We start from the raw sequence: 20,244 nt of genomic DNA on the forward strand, positions 1-20,244 counted from the left end.
ATGCTATGGAAACAAAATCTCTGCACATCTGATGAGTAAAAACATCAATTAAAATAAACGCACAAAGTTCCAAACACTAGCTATGCACACACACACACAGTCATACACATGTGTATGCACATGCATGCACAGACCACAAACACATACATATGCACACACACGCACGCACATACACACACACACAAACACACACACGCACAAACACACACGCACACACACACACACACACACACACACACACACACACACACACACACACAATTACACACATACGTAAATCATACACACACATGGGATTGTGAGGGAAAGTCAGGCTAAAATCTGCAGGGTAATCACAAATCATCAATCAATCTTAATTCATAGCTTGGACAATAGAGCAGTGCTCCACACACATTTAAACAAGAGCAGGTGTTCACTGTCAGACAGCAGCAGGGTCCCTGCAACATGCAACACTTAAACAAGGCCAAGAAATAAATCTACATTAAATATAAAAATACATTTATTTAGATGTAGTGAAAATAAATGTTGCTTCAAATAACACTTTTCTGTTATAATTCAATGGAGATTAACTGAGGAGAAACGGAATATGATTTATAATTGAAGGATTCTGGGACTGGAGGTTGCATTGGCTAAATGGTTTGCATCAGTTTCTGTTCCAGAGCAGCTTCTGTGCCCATTTATTCATTTGGTTTTGTAAATATAATATAATATAATATAATATAATATAATATAATATAATATAATATAATATAATATAATATAATTTATTACGAACATTATAATGTGAGTTCAAGTCACATTAAACCACTACTGGAGACACGTTTACATAAAGCATCCCCTTTTATGTATTGGATGCTGAATAGAAAATGCTTAATAAAATTAAAATAGTCTGTCGCCTGAAAACGCACACCAGACATCAAATAAAATACATATCATATGAAATGTAATGCTGAGCCCATGTGTGTCAGGCTCTATCTATGCTCTGTTTTGCCTCTAGTTCATCTCCAGGAGGTCAGTGTGACACTGTAGTGACTGCTGTAATTATCCAGGTCATTTGAAGCTGGCCTCGGTGTTCCTGGAACACAGGAAGACAAGATTCCTTTTCTTGACACATTCTAACCGCTACTCCTGCCAGACGCTGAATTTAAACTAAGTGGTCGAATGTACACTGTAAATAAAATATCAAAGAATATGACTGATATGATATGGAACAATATTTTTCTGCCTCTTTTTACACTTTCATAATTTGGTGGTGCCAGTTTCAGTGCATTGGGGGGCCAGCATACTAACCGCCGTTCATTGTTTGGCTCTCCAGATTTGGACAGTGCATGGATTACTGCAGAGTAGCACACATAGCTTTCTGGGGAAAGACATAAAGGCTGGCCAAAGGACTAATGTGTCTCAGTTTCTCTAATAGGAATGATTGAAGATGCAGCAAGAGAGCAGAGATGAGGGAGATATTACTCTTGGTGGCTGTAAAACAGAGGGATCTCTACTGTCACTCTGGTGATCTGTTTGCGTTTGAAGTCAGGTACCTGTAGACACTATGCACTGATTTTGTGTTCTCTTCTTACATTTGATAAGCCAGTGTACAGCTGGACTTGCATGGTAGCTGAACAAGAGCAACATTCATAACTCCCCATTTAGCAGGAATAAAATCAATGCGTTCAGTCTGCCCAGGGAGGCTGGTGAGAGACTCACATACACAGAAAGACAGACAGAAAGACAAATTCTCTGACCAAAAACAATGCTCAAATGCCTCACTTTTTAATATTATATTATTTATTTGTCTTTGTACAATGTAATTTATAATACAAATATGTAGGTTCAGATACAAAACTCTGTAAATAAAGATTAAAAATAAGCTTCACTGATTCGTTATCACTACACTACATTTTACAATCAAGTTTATGAGGTAATTTAGTTTTCTTCTTTTATCAAATGGAAATTACCAAATTTTTATATTAGAGGTGGTCTTGAAGAGGTGCAAACGAGGGGACTGCCAAAAGTACTGTCTCAATTCTTTTGATTTTGGGGTAAAGAGGATAGTGATGTGAAGCACTCTGCTCCAAAAGTCTTGATTTCTATTTTATATTCTTCATTTCTAATGAGAAAGGTAACTGGGGGTCAGCTTTTTTCATACATATAAAATCCTAACTGACCAAGTAATTAGAGGGTAATGATCAAGAAATTTAAGGAAAAGCCCCAGGTCTTTACAGTGTAGGTCTGTGTAGGTCACTGCTGCGCCAAGACCATTACAAAACCACGTTTATGCAGGAACACAGGAAAATGGTCACATTCCAGTCATTGCTTCCAATGCATTTTTTCCACATGTGTTAAAAAACACCAGCTCTCAGCTATTGAATGGCAGGCCATTTTGATTCATTTTGTCAGCAGTGATAGTGTACTGGGTAAAATCTCCAGGTAATCTTCAGTAAAATCCCAGGGATTTCAAAAAGAATGATGTACCTGATCTTCATCTTCAGCTCTGTGTGACCCCTGTGTGACCTCATCAGTATCTCTATTTCTCTTGCACATCAAAGAGTTTTCCTCTCCTCCTGGATCGCTCCTTAAAACACTGTTACGATACCATTTTTGTCTCACATAAAATGTTTGAACAGGACAGTTCTGACCGTTTCTCAAGAAATGTAATTGAGAAAAGATCAGTTGGTACCAGATGTACAAATTGTCATGACTACTTCATAGACAGTGGCTAAAGAGACATTCCACTCAACCCGAAGAGCAGTAAATGACAGAAGTCTGATGTTGCTGTGTGTTTTCACACCCAGCTACATCAGAACACACTTTCTCCACATTAGTAAACCTCTCAGCACATAAACCTTCTGTCTGCCGTGTCTCAAAGGTAGCTTTATTTTCTCATCCTCTTTTCCTTTCTGGGCAAATTTCATGCTGTTTGCTTCTATCCGCTCACTGCCATTAAACTCTGCCATTAACCCCGTCTCTGCAGCTGTGCCTTTCCACTCCTTCCTTCCTTCCCTGGCCACTCACAGACGGCTCACTCTGCCATCTCCCTCCGACTCACTCATTCACTTACCACCTCAAACATCACTACAGCCCATCCTCTGCCTCATCCAAACTCACCTGGCACCACCTGACATCATAAACCACATGACCTTATTCTCCGCCTTCCTGATACCCAACGCCCTCCCACCACCACCGAGACAGTCTGGCAGTACAGAAAACAAACCACAGACAGCTATGGCACCCGACCCCTACTAGCTGCAGGCAACATGCTTGTATGCATGACCTCAGATCTCAGGCTTCCAGAACCTTCCATATCAACTGGTTAAGTCTTTGTAGGCCTGCATAACTGACTCAGGAACAGCCAGTCCATTTCTACCATGGTACAACAGTGACCGGTTGCAGTGGAATGACAGCTGACACACAGGGCTCTACACATGTGAAGAAACGCACTCTTCGCTTTCTTCCTCACAGGTGATGCTCTCACAGGTTCACCGCAGTAAGCCTGCAGATTCGGTCGGTGTTTTCACCCTGATCAGTTCTGCATTACAACAATACTAACCAAAATCTGCTGGCCTCTTCTCCAGCTCTTCCAGTTCTACACAGATATAAATACATGACAATTCAGAACACTTTTTTTGGTGATTAAAATTTAGATTAAAAGGAGAAAAAATACAATAAAAATAATAAATAGAGATAAAAAAGTAAATATTTTGGCCATCAAAGACACCCTTGTATTTTTTTGGTCAAGATATGTGGACCAATCCTTTCATTAATGCCCCTGTTTCAGATAGTGTCATCTGCTAGTAAACCAGTGACATTTCCATACACACGAGGAATGTTGTCCACTGTGCCTTGGGGTTAAGACCAGGTCCTAGTTTGGTCTACTCAAGTTCATTAGTTCTCCAACAGGTTTTGAAACTGAATCTGAAATTCTGGTTTAGCACCTGACATGAGACTACACTACCAGAGGTGCCTGGCCCTCCATCATTGTTTCCAGGAAGCCTTTCTCCTGCAACCCCTTTCTGTCAGCTTCCTGTCAGTAAGTCAAGTGGGAGGGACAAGAAGAAGTGGTTCTCCTGGGAAAAAACTGAAGAAATCGGGAAAGCTGAGACGGAACGGAATAGGGAGTGTTTCGACTGTCCGTTTGTGCCGGCGAAGCTGACGGGCGGAGCGCGACTAGAGCTCGATCTCGAACGTCTTCTGCAGGTCGTTAGAGAATGGGTTCGCGGCCTTCTGTGGCGTTTTGGACTCCAGTGCCGCCCACTGAGCCTCGAAGCGCTCAGCCTCCTGGGACTGGGTGGGCGGGGCTTGCTGCAGGGCCTCGCCAGGCCAGGCTGTGCCGTTGCTGGTGCCGTTCTGGCCGGCCGAGCTGGTGAGAATGGGGTGCGCTGGGAGCCCATTCATCGCCACTGGGTTGGTGAGCTGGGCCCCTGGGATGCCTCCGTGGGCCTGAACACCCTGCTGCCCGCCAGTGGCACCCCCCGTCTTGGACCCTGTCAGCCCCACGCTGCCCATCGAGGGCATCCCCGCCCCGGTGGCCGTGCAGAAGGCATTCGCCACCATCTGGGAGGGCGTGATGCCCACCACGGGGACGCTGGCGCTGGGGTAGGTCATGCTGTTGGCCAGGGTGGGCATGTAGGCCTGCATGGGCATGAAGGCCGGCTGCAGGGGCGGAGGCACGTACATGCCCACGGGCGCCGGCGTGGCGTCGAAAGCCAGGGGGAAGGGCTGCACTGAGGTGGGCAGGGAGCCTGGAGGCCCAGGCACCACGGGCACTGCAGGGGGTGGCATGGTGGCCAGAGGGGGCTGCTGGGTCCTCACTGCCTTGGCCACCTCCTCCAGCCAACGCTCCGCTTCAGAGGGAGTCCGCTTGTGGCCGCCCTGGTCCAGGGGAACCGTCTGCACCACCCTTTCTGCCTGCGCCCACAGATTCGTGCCTGAAGGTCAAGGGAGCAAGCAGAATACATCAGAAAATACTACCATTAGATATCTGATATTTTTTCCCCATTGTGTGGATTTAATGCATGAACACTGTATGGTATAATTTTCCAAAGACTGAACTGAGCAGTGAGAGAAATTGAGATGAGCAAATGTTTGAGAAGGGCACTGACAAAGACAGAGAGAGTAGGTGACGTATTCTCACTTTGCAGTGGTGTGGGTGGTGGCAGGATAGCCGGGGGCACAGTGCACGCTGGGATACCGTTGGTGGACAAGGAGGTGAAGGGGTCGTCCGAGGGCTTTGTGAAGGATGTGTTGATTTGGCTGCAGAGGGCGTTGATGCTGTCTGCTTCACCCAATATGGATTCCATCTCTGAGAAAGAGGGGGAAAATCGGGTCAGAAGATTTGCTTGGGTCATGCACATGCACATGCACGCGCACACACACACACGCGCGCACACACACACATACACACACACACATTAAAATGCAGGAAAAAGCATTGTACAATTAATCATACAAAACAACAACAAATCTGAGATCCCTGTACCTCTACAGCTGCACTAATTTTTTTGTAAAACAGGGAAAATGAAAACAAGTAACACAGTGAATACAGCTAGAGGGTTTCTCAGGTTTCACCCGTTAGAGCACAGCATTGCAAGAGCAGAACTAGGGTTTCTCTTATAGGGGTGCAGAATTATGAATACAGCTGTGGGGGTTTCCCCCGACTGGTGCAAAACATTGCAAATACAACTGCAGGGTGTCTGTGGTCAGCATGAAGTGATGGGGAGCTGAAGAGGGCTGGCCTAGCACAGTCAGCGTATTGAGGGCTAGGATCAAAACACCCATTGTCTGAGGAAAGCCAAGGAATTCAGAGGAAGACTGTCTGCTGTAAAGTGTGTGTGTATATGTGTGTGTGTGTGTGTGTGTAGATGGTAGAGAGCAGAAAGAGACTCAGGCAGTGACAGACACCATGTCGAGAGAGGAAGCCACTCGGGGTACAAGCAATGCCTCTCTGCTTGGTGTGAGGTCCTACATAAATCACTCCAACGGCAGGAAATGCTGCATCTGCTCATAGCGCATATGGCCATTCAACAGAAGGACGTAAACACCGAGCAATGAGAGAGATGATCCTGCAGCAAAAATACTGTGATATGAATACTAATAATGGCAGCAATAATAATGTTGTCATTATTATTACAGGGCTAAACACGCTCAGTTTCCCTCTAAGCTTTTTTCTGCTTTGGTTACTTCCAAATTTACAAATAATTGCTGAAAAGGACATTGGAATTTAAGGACAACCTGAATACACGCCTACCAACAATGTGCTGCTTAGCTGATTCTTGCAGCTGAATCTGCCCATATATTATTATACTGTTACTATTTCAATACTGCTCATAGGGCAGCCCTGTTTTTTCTGATTTGCTCTGAGGGCCTGTCAGCTGCAGTAATAACACTCGGGTGGGCTTGTAGGCTTTATTTATTATTTACTGAGGTTTTCCTCCATGAAACTGCCAGTGAGGCCCTAGCTAATCTTAGCACCAGCTAGGAGAGTGGAACTTATTGGCAATAATTGTGAAGCAATAATTACTGCTGTGGTCATATTACTTTCACATTCATCTTTTGCATTCACATGGTCGTCGGCCTCACTGTCATTGGCACGATGGTAATTAGAATGACTACAGTTGTAGTTGTAGCAATGAGAACTGACCTGGCTTCACGCTGTGGAAATTGCTACGAATGTCAGTGTTAGAGACCATCAGAATGAGAACTGATCTGGGTTCAGGCGCTGGAAATTGGAATGAGTGACAGCGCTGGAGACCATCAGAAAGAGAACTGACCTGGGTTCAGGCTCTGGAAATTGGAAGGAGTGACAGCGCTGGAGACCATCAGAAAGAGAACTGACCTGGGTTCTTGCTGTCGAAGTCGGTCTTGCGCTGCAGGGTGGAGGGCAGGTCGTTGAGCCGCAGGGAGAGCTGCCTCTTGAAGGGGGAGTTCTTCTGGCTGAGGGCGGGGAAACCCCGGAATGAGCCCTGTCGCACCAGCTGCTCGATGGGGGCGTGGCGGCGGGGAATGGCATGCCCGCTCCCTGCATCTGCCCGCTCCCCCGGTGAAGCAGCGCCCTCTGGTGGGGAGGCAGTGCCCGGAGGGACAGCGGGACCAACTGTCTCTGTGGGGGAGGTGTCACGTATACATCATTAATGCCAACATGCTAATGTGGACTGGATATAGACAGTGATGTACTAGACACACTGCACAGTTAGCTACTGTGGTGTAGGAACAGAAGCTGTCATTACCAGGAAGATTTTTGTAAACAAGAAATATTTTTGTAAGTAATGGATATTTTAGTAAGAGAATAGTAGCTTTAAACAAAGGACCCCTCAAATTACTTTGCAAGCATTTTGATTCCAGAAGTTACCCTTGATTTCTGCACCCTGTTGATGTTGGTACATTCAGAGTGATAGTGCGTGGCAACAAATAAGCCAAAAATTGAGGTGAAGGCATTGCAGGGGTCTGGACTAGGTGGCGGTGTAGCTGGTGTTGCAATAATACTGCCAGGCAGGCAGGGGGCAGCAGCATTGGTACCTTTCTTCTTCTCCTGCAGGTGCTTCATGATGTCCTCGCGGTCAACCTGCTGGCTGCCGGATGTGACCCGGAAGGAGCCTTCACGCACAAAGGAAGTGCGGCTCGCGTCAAAGGAGGCCGTGACTCCACACTCTTTTTCTCGTTTCTGCTTCCGCTCCAAACAGGCAGCGAACGCACAGCCCACGGCATGACTCAGTCGCTCCCCCTGGTGGAGATAAATACCTCCTACATTTACTTTGGATCTACAAGTAATTTGCATGTTTTGTTTTGCCACAGAAAGAACTGTGCTATAAATATTCGGAATGATCTAGTGTGGTCCAATTTTTGGCTATTTTGGGCATTTTCTGTATCGGGGAAGAGAAAATTATACATGGACACACAGACAAAAAGCATATGCAGCACATTTTACAACACTTTTGACATTATAGAAAGCTAAATAAAGTACACTGCATGAAAGTGACAAGACCCAAGACAAAAGTAATCTCTGCATACACCACATTTAGTCTGTTGAAATATGACAACTCTAAATACAAGATCTCAGTATTTTTTAAATTAATTTAGGAGCTGCATTGGTTGTGAAAGCCATGTTATTATGGTGATAGGGTTAAAAAAAGTATACTCTAAAAAGCCCCTTATGGTATACCACTCCTCCATAGAATTGGTGGTGGCTGACGACCTGCCTGTGGCGCCCCCCGGAGGCAGTGCTGTGGGAACTCACCGAGTCCTTCAGTGCCATGAAGCAGTGGCAGATCCAGCGGCGTGTGGTGCCGTCACGGCAGATGTAGGAGAAGGCCTTGTCATAGTTCCGATCAGGCGCACAGAAGGACACCTTCTCAATGGTCTGGTCAACAATGAGGTCCTGCAGATAGAACACAAAAAATTAACACGGCTAGCACTGGTGAGATTGAAAGCGAAACACTAATTAAATGACTAATTAAATGACAATATGAGACATATGAGCTTTAGAATATAGCTATATATTATTAGCCATATGTATATGGCTCAAGTATAGTATACTGAATATGTGTGTGACATGCGTCCTGTACTGTTCAAATCCTCCTCCTTACTATTCATGGACCTGATTTAGGAGTCATGAAAGGATGGAATTTTTCACATTTTCTTTTTATGAGAGGATAAACTTGTTTACAAATGCAAAATGACTCTATATTTACCTTAAAAAAACAAGACAACATCACTGACGAGGACTTTCAAAAGAACACCCAGTGTCGTTCTACGAGGAACTAAAACCCAAAGCGTTCCATTCGACACAGCTAGGATTTATGAATCTAGCTTGTGTGGGCCATTCACTAACAGCATGATGAATTCAACCAAGTACTTTCCCTGAGGTCATCTATTGACTTTTTCCAGTAAACTTATTTTCTAGTGGAGTCTTTTCGAGCTTCAACTGAACTTGTTGAGTCACAACTGTGAGGTGAAATACTAAGCATTTTTCCCTCAAAACGTCCCCCACACGACCTCTACACAGCAGACACAGAGCAGGGCCCTGTATGCACAGGGGATCCAACTCCCTCCGGTTCCTCTGTTTGCTGATGACTAAAAGAGCAGAGTTCCGGAGCGGAGGGGCCTCCGTTCCCGGCACCAGCCCGGGCGGAGGTGGGCCCGCGCTCCGGGTCACGGCAGAGCGAGTGGGAGTTTAGAGAGAGACGGAGGAAGAAAGAGAGAGACGGACATGCATTCGCCCCGAGAGTGTCTTTTCCACCCCTCGCCCTCTGAAAAGGAAGAGAGGGAAGAATGCTCCATTCACCACCAGCCAATTAGCTGATTAAGGGGCCGACCGAGGAATGAAAAGAAAGCTGTGAATAAGGGTGTGAGGGGGCAGCACGGGGATGGGGAGGGGGGGCTAGGGAGCACAGACACACAAGTTCACAAAGCGGGCACACCAATGACTCAAGCCACAGGACTGATACACGGGTGAAAAGTGTCTGCTTCTGGCAATGCTGTGTCCTTTGCATTGACTGTAGGGCCAGTGTGTGTGTGGGGGGGGGGGGGCACAGAGGGAAAGTGGGGGTGAAATGAGGACAGAGGGTGAAAGAAGAGGTGTGTGTGGTTAGGGGGGTGGCTTGCTGAGTAAGTGGAGAGTCAGGGGGTGGTGAAGGGTGTGTGGAGGAAGGGGGGGGGATTCATGTGGAGCAGAACAGGAAACAAAAAGGCAGCTTTGTGGCGTTTTTTGTTCCTGCTCTGAAAAGAGACTCTGGTAATTGCTCTCGTGATGGGAGGCCCCCATTGTGCTGGCATTCAAATGGGCAAGGGGTGGCGTCTCCACCCCTGCCTGCCCCCCCCCCCCCCCCCCCCCCCCCAGTGTTTTAAGACTGAACTCTGGGCCATACGAGTCTTGACTGGCTGACGGGATAAATATGCACACCAGTCATCAGCGTGGGCCACAGAGCAGACTGGTCTCAACCAGTTCTGTGACATCATCACTCTCGCATCACACTGGGACTGAGTGATGGATTGGAACATGACCGGGGTTTGAGTCACAATCGGGAGAGGAGATCATGTGACCCAGCTTTGGCAGATGGCCAAACTCTCACCTGCAAGGCCATTCCCAGCTTCATGTGTATGTACGCATTTAATTACATGCTCATTTTGTGTCTACAGAGAGTGTGTTAGTCTGCCTTTGGTGTAAGTAAACATGTATTGTATTCCTCACATATGGTTTTGAGTAGCCTGGAGAAGGAAGGAGGAAGGAAGTTGAGTAAGGAACATTTTTACAACAGGGCACACTGAGAAAGGCTTCTGCCAAAACATGCCTGTCTAAACATCACTTTCCATGTCTCCATAAAAGAAAAAATATCCTTAAGGATATAAGTTGCCATGGTTATGTTTTGCCAGTATGGCTACATGTTGCCAGTGTTTCTTATTACTTCCACAACAGAAACAAACAGGCATCTGTGTATTCCGGGTAAGGAACATGACGACAAATCTGTTCATAAGCAGGAACAAAATGGTGCTCCTCTGTGAATAAAGAGAAATGGAACTTTCTCTGAGGCTGAAAGGCACATATTTGCTCAAACAGGCAAAGCCACACAGAGGTGCACTGTAAGCCTTTTCTGCTGGTGTGGAGTGCAGACGTAGGCGTTCTTACCTTGGTTTTGTCGTCCACGACCCTCAGGCCATCCGCTGACACCCACAGCACGGCTTTGACGGATTTACTCCCACTCTGACCAGACAGGAACACAGACAAGCTGGTTTTATTATTTAGTATTTTCCCTCTGCTTCCCCCCCTTTCCCCTGTTTTAGGCTTGTCTCACTGTGACAGGGTCATCCAATACACTCACAAGCCCACCCAGTAAAATCTTTCACACTACATTTCCCAAAATGCACCAGAAGAGCAAATTCCAAATGGAAGGTAGGCATCTCTTGGTGGGCATAATGTTTGTCGCTGGCTGCACAGCGTTCTACTCCACTACTCCGTTGTAATGCTGCGCTTGCTTTACATAAACAGTGAGGGAATGTTACGTCTCTTCTCAAAGCTTACTTTATTTGATTGGCTGCCACATGCAGAGTTCCTACTGACCGGGCAGCGGGCAGGATTAGATACCTATAAAGGCTATCATGATTAAATTAAAAAGACATCTGTTATCTGTTAAAGTAAAGAGCTTAATTTCATGAGAGTTCTTGGTTAGCAGTGAGTCCCAGCCCTTGCTCTGAGTGCATTCTGGTTTGAAACACATTCCCTTGCACGGTATGATATTTTTTTAAATTAGAGCTTCAAGTCTGATCAGCATCATGACTCAGGGAGGCACGCGAGGGACAGAGGCGTTTTAGGGAAAGTGCTGGCCAGTGAAGAGGAAATCTGCTTGGCTGCACACGCAGCATTCATGCACACCTTCACAAGAGCTGTCAGTGTATAAAAGCATTAAATGAGGACTGTGGACAGGGCAGGCAGGCAGTGGGGTTTTGGAAACAAGTGTGAGATTCCCATCTGTGGTAGCTTGGGGGGGGGGGCAGTAACAGGGCTGCCTTCGAAATCTTAAATGAAAAATCCCAGCGTAGGAGAGAAAAGGAGCGGCGGGAAACGACAGGAACTGAAGAATGCAATGGACTGATGAAATGCATAATGCATGCATCTGCATTGCCCTGGTGAAAGAGAGGGCCAGGACATGGTCAAGGCGAACAAGAGAGAAAAGAAGGGGGGGGGGGGGGGCACAGCTTTTCCACAATGAAATCGCAGCGAGGGGATGGGGGGTGGGAATCACTCCTGGACACTGGAATTCCTCACAGTTCTGTAGATATATTAAAAAGAAGAGCCGGGACGGCTGGAATGAAGGAAAACTGAAAAACAATTTAACACATGCAGGAATGGAGCGGAGCTCCAGAGGTGCAGGATATATAAGTTGGACCACTGCATCGGCTTCAATAAAGGTTTAAGGCTTTATTTTCTTATTGCAGATAGAACAGATCGACATTTCCATGTATATACTATGATTCAAAGATAAATGAAAATGAACACTGAATGTGGTGAAATTGATCTTATCAACTGCCCCAAGAATACAAGCTAAAAAACCAATTCATCACACACAGGAGCAGACTTTAACGGAATTTGGTCAGTACAGGGACTGAGGAGTACTTTGGGACCTGGACATTGCACCTCAGACCTGACATCTGCCCTTTGACATCTGACCCTCAATGCGTAGCTGCGGTTTCCACCACTCTCTCATAATGAACACCGTCATTACTAAAAGCAAGGAGTGAGATTCGGTTCACAGCAGTGGACGTGTTTTCTGAAGGTTGAGCTCAGTCATGTATAATGTAAGAACTTCTCCAGTCTTTTTTTGGCAGTGCGCTGCACTGTTCAGCAGGTCTCCAGCGCCAGACAGCTGTGTAACAGCCTGCGACAATAACCCCGCCACAGAGCCAGCCCCGGGCCAACGAGCAAACTCATTAAGGGCTAAACGCTGGAGAGGACAGCAGGGTCAGGGGCCAAAATGGATTCCGGCACCTTCCAAAAGAGTCTGCGGGGAACACGGGTGGAGCCGAATTGAAAATGTCAGCGAGAACGAGTGAGCGAGGGAGGAGAGAGAGAAAAGGGGAGAGAGGGGGGAGAGGAGGTTAAAGATAGAGATCAGAGAGTAAGAACACAGAATGAGTAATAAAGTTCAGGCGAAGGGCAGACACGGCCGAAATCTGATGAGGTGATAGAGGAAGAAGGAGGAAAAGAAAAAACTGGGCTATAGGAGAAGGGAGGAGGTGGAGGTCAGGTTTAAAAACAGAGGGAAGAATAAATACTCACAACTTTGAGTTTCTTCACAGCCTCCTCACACACGTGCATCCCTCTGGACTCTTCCACCTCCACATGGCCCAGATACTACAAGCAGAGAGAAGATCACCGGTATACTCAATACTAGCCACAATGCACACAGATATGTGCGTGTCTGTATGTATGTATGCATGCAGACCGTTGTGCATGTATGTATGTGTACATGTATGTAGACTAGTGTGCACAAATATATGCATACTTTTAACGATTAATTGTTCCTTAAAAGGAAAAGAGTTACTCAAACCCCCAGAGTTACTGTTCTGATTGATTGAGACTGCATTGCTGTCCATTGAGAGGCCAGGCAGAGCTGGTAACCTCTTGAACTAAAGTTTTCCAAGGTCAGGGGTGATACCCTGTATACCAAAGTTAATACACTGAGGGGACAGGGTTCTTTTCATTGGGTAAGTAATGGTATGAAACACATAGATTTCATGTTCGGTCAGTATTGTTAATGAAGTAATATAACTTATTTCTTGCCCTCCTTTATTCTCTCAGTTTATGGAGCGTGGGCTCCTTGCCTTATGGGCGCTTTGGGCTCTGGCCAGCTATTGATGTCTTGACACTGTCTTGAGTGCAGTGCTTTTCACTCTTCTTATGGAAGTGTTTCTGGACCACAGCAATTAGCAGCATCATAGTCAATTTCCCTTCAGACCATCAACCCCACCCCCATCTGCACCAGCTCCCTGCGCCTTTCCCACATTCTACAAAAGACTATCCAAAAAGGAAAAAAAAAACTGTGTGCTTTCCCACAATGCACTGGGCTTGGCAGATAGCTTTAGTAAGGGTAGCAAAAAACAGATTCCAAAAAAGAAAAAACAGAGACACTTCAAACAGCCACAGCATACTGTACAACTGATCATTCTCATCCCCTCGCCTGGAAGACTCATGTGGGTTTACTTTGTCTTTTTATTGGCCAGGACTCTCCACCAATCACTGCATGGCAGCCAGCTCCTCTGGTGTGATGCTGTGCAGCCTGGCTCTACTCTCACAGCCACAGCCGTGTTATATAAAAGGCAGAGAGAAGGAGGAAGTTCCAGCAGCCATACCCATCTCCTTGGTAACCCCTGGACTGCCTGTGTGTCTGCCCACACAAAAATGAATATGTGCCCTCTAGCACCATCTCTGCTATGCAGACAGACAGCTGCCTCCATAGACTTACAAAACACACTGAGGTCAAGCCATCTCAGGTCTAGTGAGGCTAGTTTCCTCTCACACTATCGGTTGCCTCAGACAGGCCCTAAAAGCAGTTGAGGGGTGGCATGTCTGATGCTGACAAATTGCATTACGTTTTGGATTTCAAAAAAATGGACCACAGAGCATGCCAGTGTTAACGATTCCCAAACAATCAATGTTTCAAACAATGTAATTAGTATTTCCCGGTGGTGGACAAGGCCCGATATGTTTGTATCATAAGGTGACTATGATCAGACTAGCAAAACTTCAGGACATCACAGTGCTTGTGATACTGTCACTCACTTCATTCATCTCTGCTGGAAGGGTATTACCACTCTAACTCTTCTAGCCATTTCATTTTTTTGTACCAGAGCTTGTTTCTCTGCAAAGCACAGTTAAGATTTCCATATTGAACGACAGCTGATTTGGGCAGCAGTGTGGTGCAGTGGTCAAGATGAGAAGCAGGCCTTGTAACTCTGGTTGCCAGTTTGATTCCCAGGCAGTGCACTGCTGCTGTGCCATTGAGCAGGATACTACATGGCACTGAATACCCAGCTGCAGACGAAGATGATATGCGAAACCCTGTCAGCTGCTCTAAATATGAGCATCTGCAGGGTAAATAAATAATGTCATATAATGTACGATTGGCTCAGACTGGCTGATTTGACTGGCTGATTGGCTCAGACTGGCTGATATGGAGGTTTTCATCCACTGAGGTGTTCATTTAATGCAGGGGTGAGGGACAGAATGGATCAGACTGGGCCAGATCGGGCCGCTAGAACTAGGAACTCACCCGCACAGAGAAGTTGCATTTGCCCTTGCGCACAGCCTCCTCATCGGCCTGCCACTGGTGCGGCCGGCTGGCCTCGGGCACGTAGGTCGGCTTCTTCCTGCGCAGGCTCTGACGAAGTTTGATCATGTCGACGTCGCTGTCGCTGAGAGAGAGGGGGAGAGGGAGAGTTTGAGTTTTAACACCACACACTGCCATCAGATCCTCTGTGCATAAAACTCCCCCACACTGCAAATACTCTCAAAGTGAATCAAATTGTCTGCCAATTTGTAGTATGAGGGCTTGACCCTCAGAGACAGACAGATACAGTGAGAGAAGGAGAGATAGTTGAGTGAGAAAGCAGGGTCGAACAATTCCTTTTTTACCATCTCAAGGTCCCACTATCTGCAGTGATATTCCATTTTTGGAATTGGGAGGTCTTGGCTGAGAGAGGATTATGATTGTATGTAATTTCATATATTATGTGTACATGTTATTTTATTACCTCGTTACATTCTCTTGTAAACTCCTATGCTTTGGCAGTATTTACTGTTGCATTTTGAGCCAGAAAAGCATTCTGAATTGAAAAATTGAGGGTGTCGATTATGGGTAACAGATGGTACTTGTAGCCATTTGCATTCAGACTGCTGGATTTCAAGGGTACACTGTAGCCTGCTCCAGTGCTGGTTGGAGGGGTACAAATCCCTTCCTGCTGTGAGGAGCCCTGCAGTGCCTGAGAGCATGTTCCTGATGAGGGGATACCCGGGTCTGGGTAAGGGGCTTTAGAGGAAGGGCAGTGGGGGCGGTAGGAGGGTGTGGGGAGCCCTCAGAGGGACCCTTGGCAGCTCAGCGCAGTGGACTCGGGTGTTGTCTCTGTTGTCATGGCTGATGTAATCAAACATGCCATGAGGTCATCGGGTCTAATAATGGATGAGCTCCTGCCAGAGGCTGCTGGACAAGCCATAGGAGGAAGGAAGGGGGTTGAGGTGAGGGAGAGAGGGAGAGGGAAAGACTGAGAGGCAGAGAGGAAAAGAGAGAGAGGGGGGAGTAAGAGAGTATTTAATATTTACTCTCTATGGGCTGGAGAATGGTGAAAGTATTCTGCAGTACCAGGGTATCACACAGCCCCTTCTGTCTAAACTGTAAAACCACCCCCCCCCAAACATACATAGGGCAGAGAAAGAAAAAGCTAAGAGCCAAGAGTTTCAGTGACAGCTGAGGCCAAATGCACATTCCCCGAGACCCAAGGGCGAGGAAATGACTCCCAAAGTGCACAGAGTCAGAGGTCACAGAGGCCACGGCCAGTGTACCCCTCAGGTTTCTCTTGCATGGACCTGGCAGAGATTTCAGACAGCTCTCTTTATGGGGAGGGGGGGGGGGGGGGGGGGGGGCAGGGGGGCGTCTGTGAGTCCTCTCTAACTGCTCTAATGGAGCATGACGATACTGGAGCAGTAATCATTAGAGCACATTTATGCTGGGGCTCTACATTGGAGGGTGGTAATGATAGAGCACAGTTATGCTTGAGCACAGTGCTGTTGGAGCATGGTAACACAGAAGCACAGTGACGTTAAAGCATGGTAACACAGAAGCACAGTGACTTTGTAACACAGTCACGCAGCAGCACAGTTATTCTGGAGCACTGTGAAGTTTGGACTGCAGATGAAGCCACCCAGCTTCAGAACCCTGCAGCTTATGGCTCTCCCCACGTCCCCTCAGTAACAGACACAAACAGCCCAAATCACATCACACCCCTCCCAACACGTGACCTCACCCTGCAATTAAAAGCAGCTGGAGACCATACTGCTGTTCAAAAAACAGGGCAGGAGTGAAGCCAGGACACCCCACCCCACCCCCCCCCACCCCCCCGAACGCACATAAGCACTCTCTGCAGTATGCATACAAACATTTCCATGGAAAAAAAACCTGCTTCTCCGAATATTTTCGTTAGCAAACATCTGGAACACATTGAGGAAATCAGGGGAGCGAAGGAGAAGGGGTTAGGGAGGGACAGGATCAACTACGGCATTGTTTCGCCTTTCTGAGACAGCGTCTGGAATGTCTGTCTAGTTTCCAACCAGCATCTTTCCCCTGGTCTAAGCCGCGTGTTTCTGCCGCGGCTCATGCGGGCAGGCTGGGATGCCCAAAGCAATTAGGAGATAGGAGAGATGGAGTGGGGTAAGCTGGGTCGGTTCTGGTTCATTTCATCTGAGCCGTTTCCCGTCTTGCTTGTTTCAGCCTCCTGGGCTGTCAGGCCCGTTCTCCTCTAAGCTCTGTCCTACCTCTACCAAGTCCTGCACCCTGGCGAGAGCTGGACAGGTGACAACTTTTTTGGCACAAAAAGCCCTGCTCTTTTCCACTGCTGATTCAGCTTCCAGGTGGGGTGCTGTTGTTGTACCTTTGAGCAAGGAACTTCACATGACATGAAGAAGTTAGAAGTCTCCTGGAATAAGTGAGCCTGCTAAGCAAATAATATAATGCAAATGTAATGCTAAACCTGTAAATGAAGCAATTTTTTTTCGCAAATTAAACAAAATCAGCCCAGTCTAACTACAAATCAACCAACTGAGTAATTCAAAACCCAAAGACATTATATTATTATATTTTTGGCAGACTCCCAAAGACTTTGCCAGTTACTCCTGAATAACTTACATAGCTCACACTTACATAGTATCCATTTTCACCATAGGATATTTACTGGGGCCATTCAAGCAAAGAACCTTGCCCAAGAGGACACAACAGCAGTTCTCCACCTGGGCACTGAACCTACAACCTTTAGGTTACAAGCTCACCTCCTTCAACACCACACTGTAGCACACTGCTGTGCTAAAAACGTGTGCACCTTCATCCCTTCCCTGTGCAACACTAACTGGTCACAGCAGTTCCCTCACTCATATCATAAATGCCATCATCCTCCGCGGGTGGTTCACTGAGAAGGGACGCCTTCTCACTCTCACTGGGTCTCTGCTAGGGGTGCTGTCAGAGCCCAGATCCAGGAATCCACCCCTCAAGCAGGTTGCTGGCTTGTGCTGGAAATCAGCCTGGCAGTGAGTCACTCCGGCTTTACTGTAAGTCAGCTGCATGGATACACGAGCGCATTTGTGTACAAAAAAGGGAAGAGATCTATGCGGTGTCAGCATTCGTCTCTAACGGCAAGGCATTTCTTTTGATGAGAGTGGGGGTGAGTGTCTGTGAGACACAGCGTCTGTCTTTCTGTCTGTCTCTCTGGTAACATAAACTTTGCTGTTTTCATCATCTTGTCCCTCTCTCTCTCACTCTCTCCCCTCCACCCCACCCTCACATTCGAGAAACAGCTCACAAAACGAAAGCTAGATTACGGCTTACTTCAGCAAGAAATAAGTGCCTTGCTTATTCAGATAATGGACCAGAGTGACACAGAGGAAGAGCCTTAAGATGCGTGTCTTGTGCACATACATATTTATGAAAAAAGCAAGAAAAATGCAGACTAATCAAGAGATTAAAGATGGTGGCTAAATTCAACAAGAGCTCAGTAGGAGAGCCCACCTGATGACTTCATATGAAGAAACTCAAAGAAACCACTGTGTCACATAGCCACTGATCTCTGCCTTACGTTAATGCTAATTAATTCGTTTTTATCTCAGCAGACAATCACAGCTGCAGGACTCATAAAAAGCTTTAGGTGACGCATCCTGAGTGTGACGGAGTGCCGTCATTACGGTTGAGTATGCGCTCTGACTGCCATACCAACGAGCCTGGCTCTTTGGCGTCGTGGTCAAAGTTGCATGGTTGGTACCCTGTAAACCCAGGTTCAAGGCTGGGTGGGGTGACTGCTCTCGCCCTTTACTACACTGAGAAAACTGTTCTGCATCTGCAGACAGGTCTCTTCATTTCTTCTGACAGTGTACAATCTGCACGTAAGTTCTCAGTCTGCAACTCTCCGCTCTATGACCCTAGTCACAAACTGTTGCAGCATGCTGCAAAGGGACAAGGCATTTCCATATGCAGCTGTGCTGATAACTAGGAAGAAATGTTTTGACGCTGTCAGGGATCAGTGAACATCACAAACATGGGTTAATTCAGCCTGCATTCCAAAGGAAAGCAACATCCTCACATTTCCAGAGCTAACTTCAACAAACCGCTGTTTATTTATTTATGCATTTATTTTCAAATTCTCCAAATTTTAACCCTTTTTTGGAATCACCAGTTGCACACGGGGCTCATCACGCCATCCTCCAAAATGCTCACACAGCATAAACGACTGTTCTTCATGCTGCAACTCCCACAGAGCACCGGGACAGCCAACGCGCAAACGGAGCGTGGACACATCCCCCTCCCATCATCTGAGTGACTCACAGTGACTCTGCGAGTTCTCCTCGAAAGGTCCATCAGTCTGTCCAACACAAATGGATAGGAGGTCACCTGCACAGACCTGCGCAGAGACCTTTCCTCCACGCAGAGGTTTGGCAAGAACGCAGCCTGGCCACACAGAGTGCTCTGTGACTGCACATCCCAGCTTTTTCAAAGATTAAGGAGGAGGAATTCGGAATGCAAAATGTTCACTTCTTCCCCAAGTGATGTCATAAGGAATGTTTTTAGGAAGTGTCACCCTGGGGCTTATCACATTTTATCTCCTGTCCTCAACCTCTCTTCCTCCTCCACCCATCCTCTTCCCCCGAGTGCTCTCCCCATTCCCCATCCTTGTCTTTCTCCCTTACCCCCGCCAACCCCTGGCTATCTCCCTGACAACACAGAACAGCCAAAACTGAGCCACATCTCTGCACCGTTACCACCCTCCCAGCCCCACCCCATTCCGTTACCCATCACCTATCACCTGGGTAGCTAAAAACTCAGATGAGGTGGGTTTCTGCTGCTTTAACCTTCACCAAGAGCTGCTTTAGTAAATTCCCAGGGGTACAGTGTGGATGGATGACATTTGAAATGCAAGTTAGGCCACTCTTAGTAAGTGCATCAGCAGATATGTAATACAAAGTGAAGCTCCGACGTTAAAGATTAACTTGGGTTAGGGCGGAATCTAAGTGTTAAAATTGGGGAGCTTTGCTCGTAACCTGACCTGAGGTTGTAGGTTCAGTTCCCAGGCGGAGCGCTGACATTGCACCATTCTGCCAGGTAATGTGCGAACAGATAACAGGTAAAAATATAACATAACAAATAAGATCCCAATCACAGCCCCCTGGCCCAAAACCAAGTGACGACAACCGGTATTAAGTATTCATGCATTCACTCTGAGAACAGAGGAGGCAGTGTTGCCTCTTCAGAGAACGCAAGCACCCAGAAACCAACACTGCTCCAAGCTCAGTGAGAACAAAAATACAAACGGATCAGCCAGAAAAACAACCCAGGCTTGTAATTATACATGTGGAAATGTGCACACAGATGCACAGCAATGTTCTGAGGTCATGTTAACCGGGAGGGGTTAAAACACAGCACCGTGGGAATGAGCCCAGAGAGGTAAACCGCTATGAGCAAAGCAAAGGGGTGTGCGTGTGTGTGTGTGTGTGTGTGTGTGTGTGTG

The 20,244-nt window shown here is 46.8% G+C and overlaps 1 protein-coding gene across 1 annotated transcript in view; it reads right to left on the bottom strand.

Moving 5' to 3' along the window:
* Positions 1-3,703: 3,703 nt before the first annotated feature.
* LOC118774880 (protein numb homolog) overlaps positions 3,704-20,244 on the bottom strand; it is a 37,754-nt gene continuing 21,213 nt past the window's right edge. The window contains exons 2-9 of the mRNA XM_036524452.1: positions 14,757-14,898; positions 12,764-12,838; positions 10,616-10,690; positions 8,228-8,368; positions 7,510-7,714; positions 6,830-7,093; positions 5,129-5,296; positions 3,704-4,922 (exon numbers count right to left, since the gene is read on the bottom strand). Of these exons, the coding sequence (XP_036380345.1) occupies positions 4,162-4,922; positions 5,129-5,296; positions 6,830-7,093; positions 7,510-7,714; positions 8,228-8,368; positions 10,616-10,690; positions 12,764-12,838; positions 14,757-14,882 (1,815 nt within the window). The 5' untranslated portion in view covers positions 14,883-14,898 and the 3' untranslated portion in view covers positions 3,704-4,161. The remainder of the gene's footprint in view (positions 4,923-5,128; positions 5,297-6,829; positions 7,094-7,509; positions 7,715-8,227; positions 8,369-10,615; positions 10,691-12,763; positions 12,839-14,756; positions 14,899-20,244) is intronic.

This window comes from Megalops cyprinoides, chromosome 3, assembly GCF_013368585.1.
Source record: "Megalops cyprinoides isolate fMegCyp1 chromosome 3, fMegCyp1.pri, whole genome shotgun sequence".
Lineage (NCBI taxonomy): Eukaryota > Metazoa > Chordata > Actinopteri > Elopiformes > Megalopidae > Megalops > Megalops cyprinoides.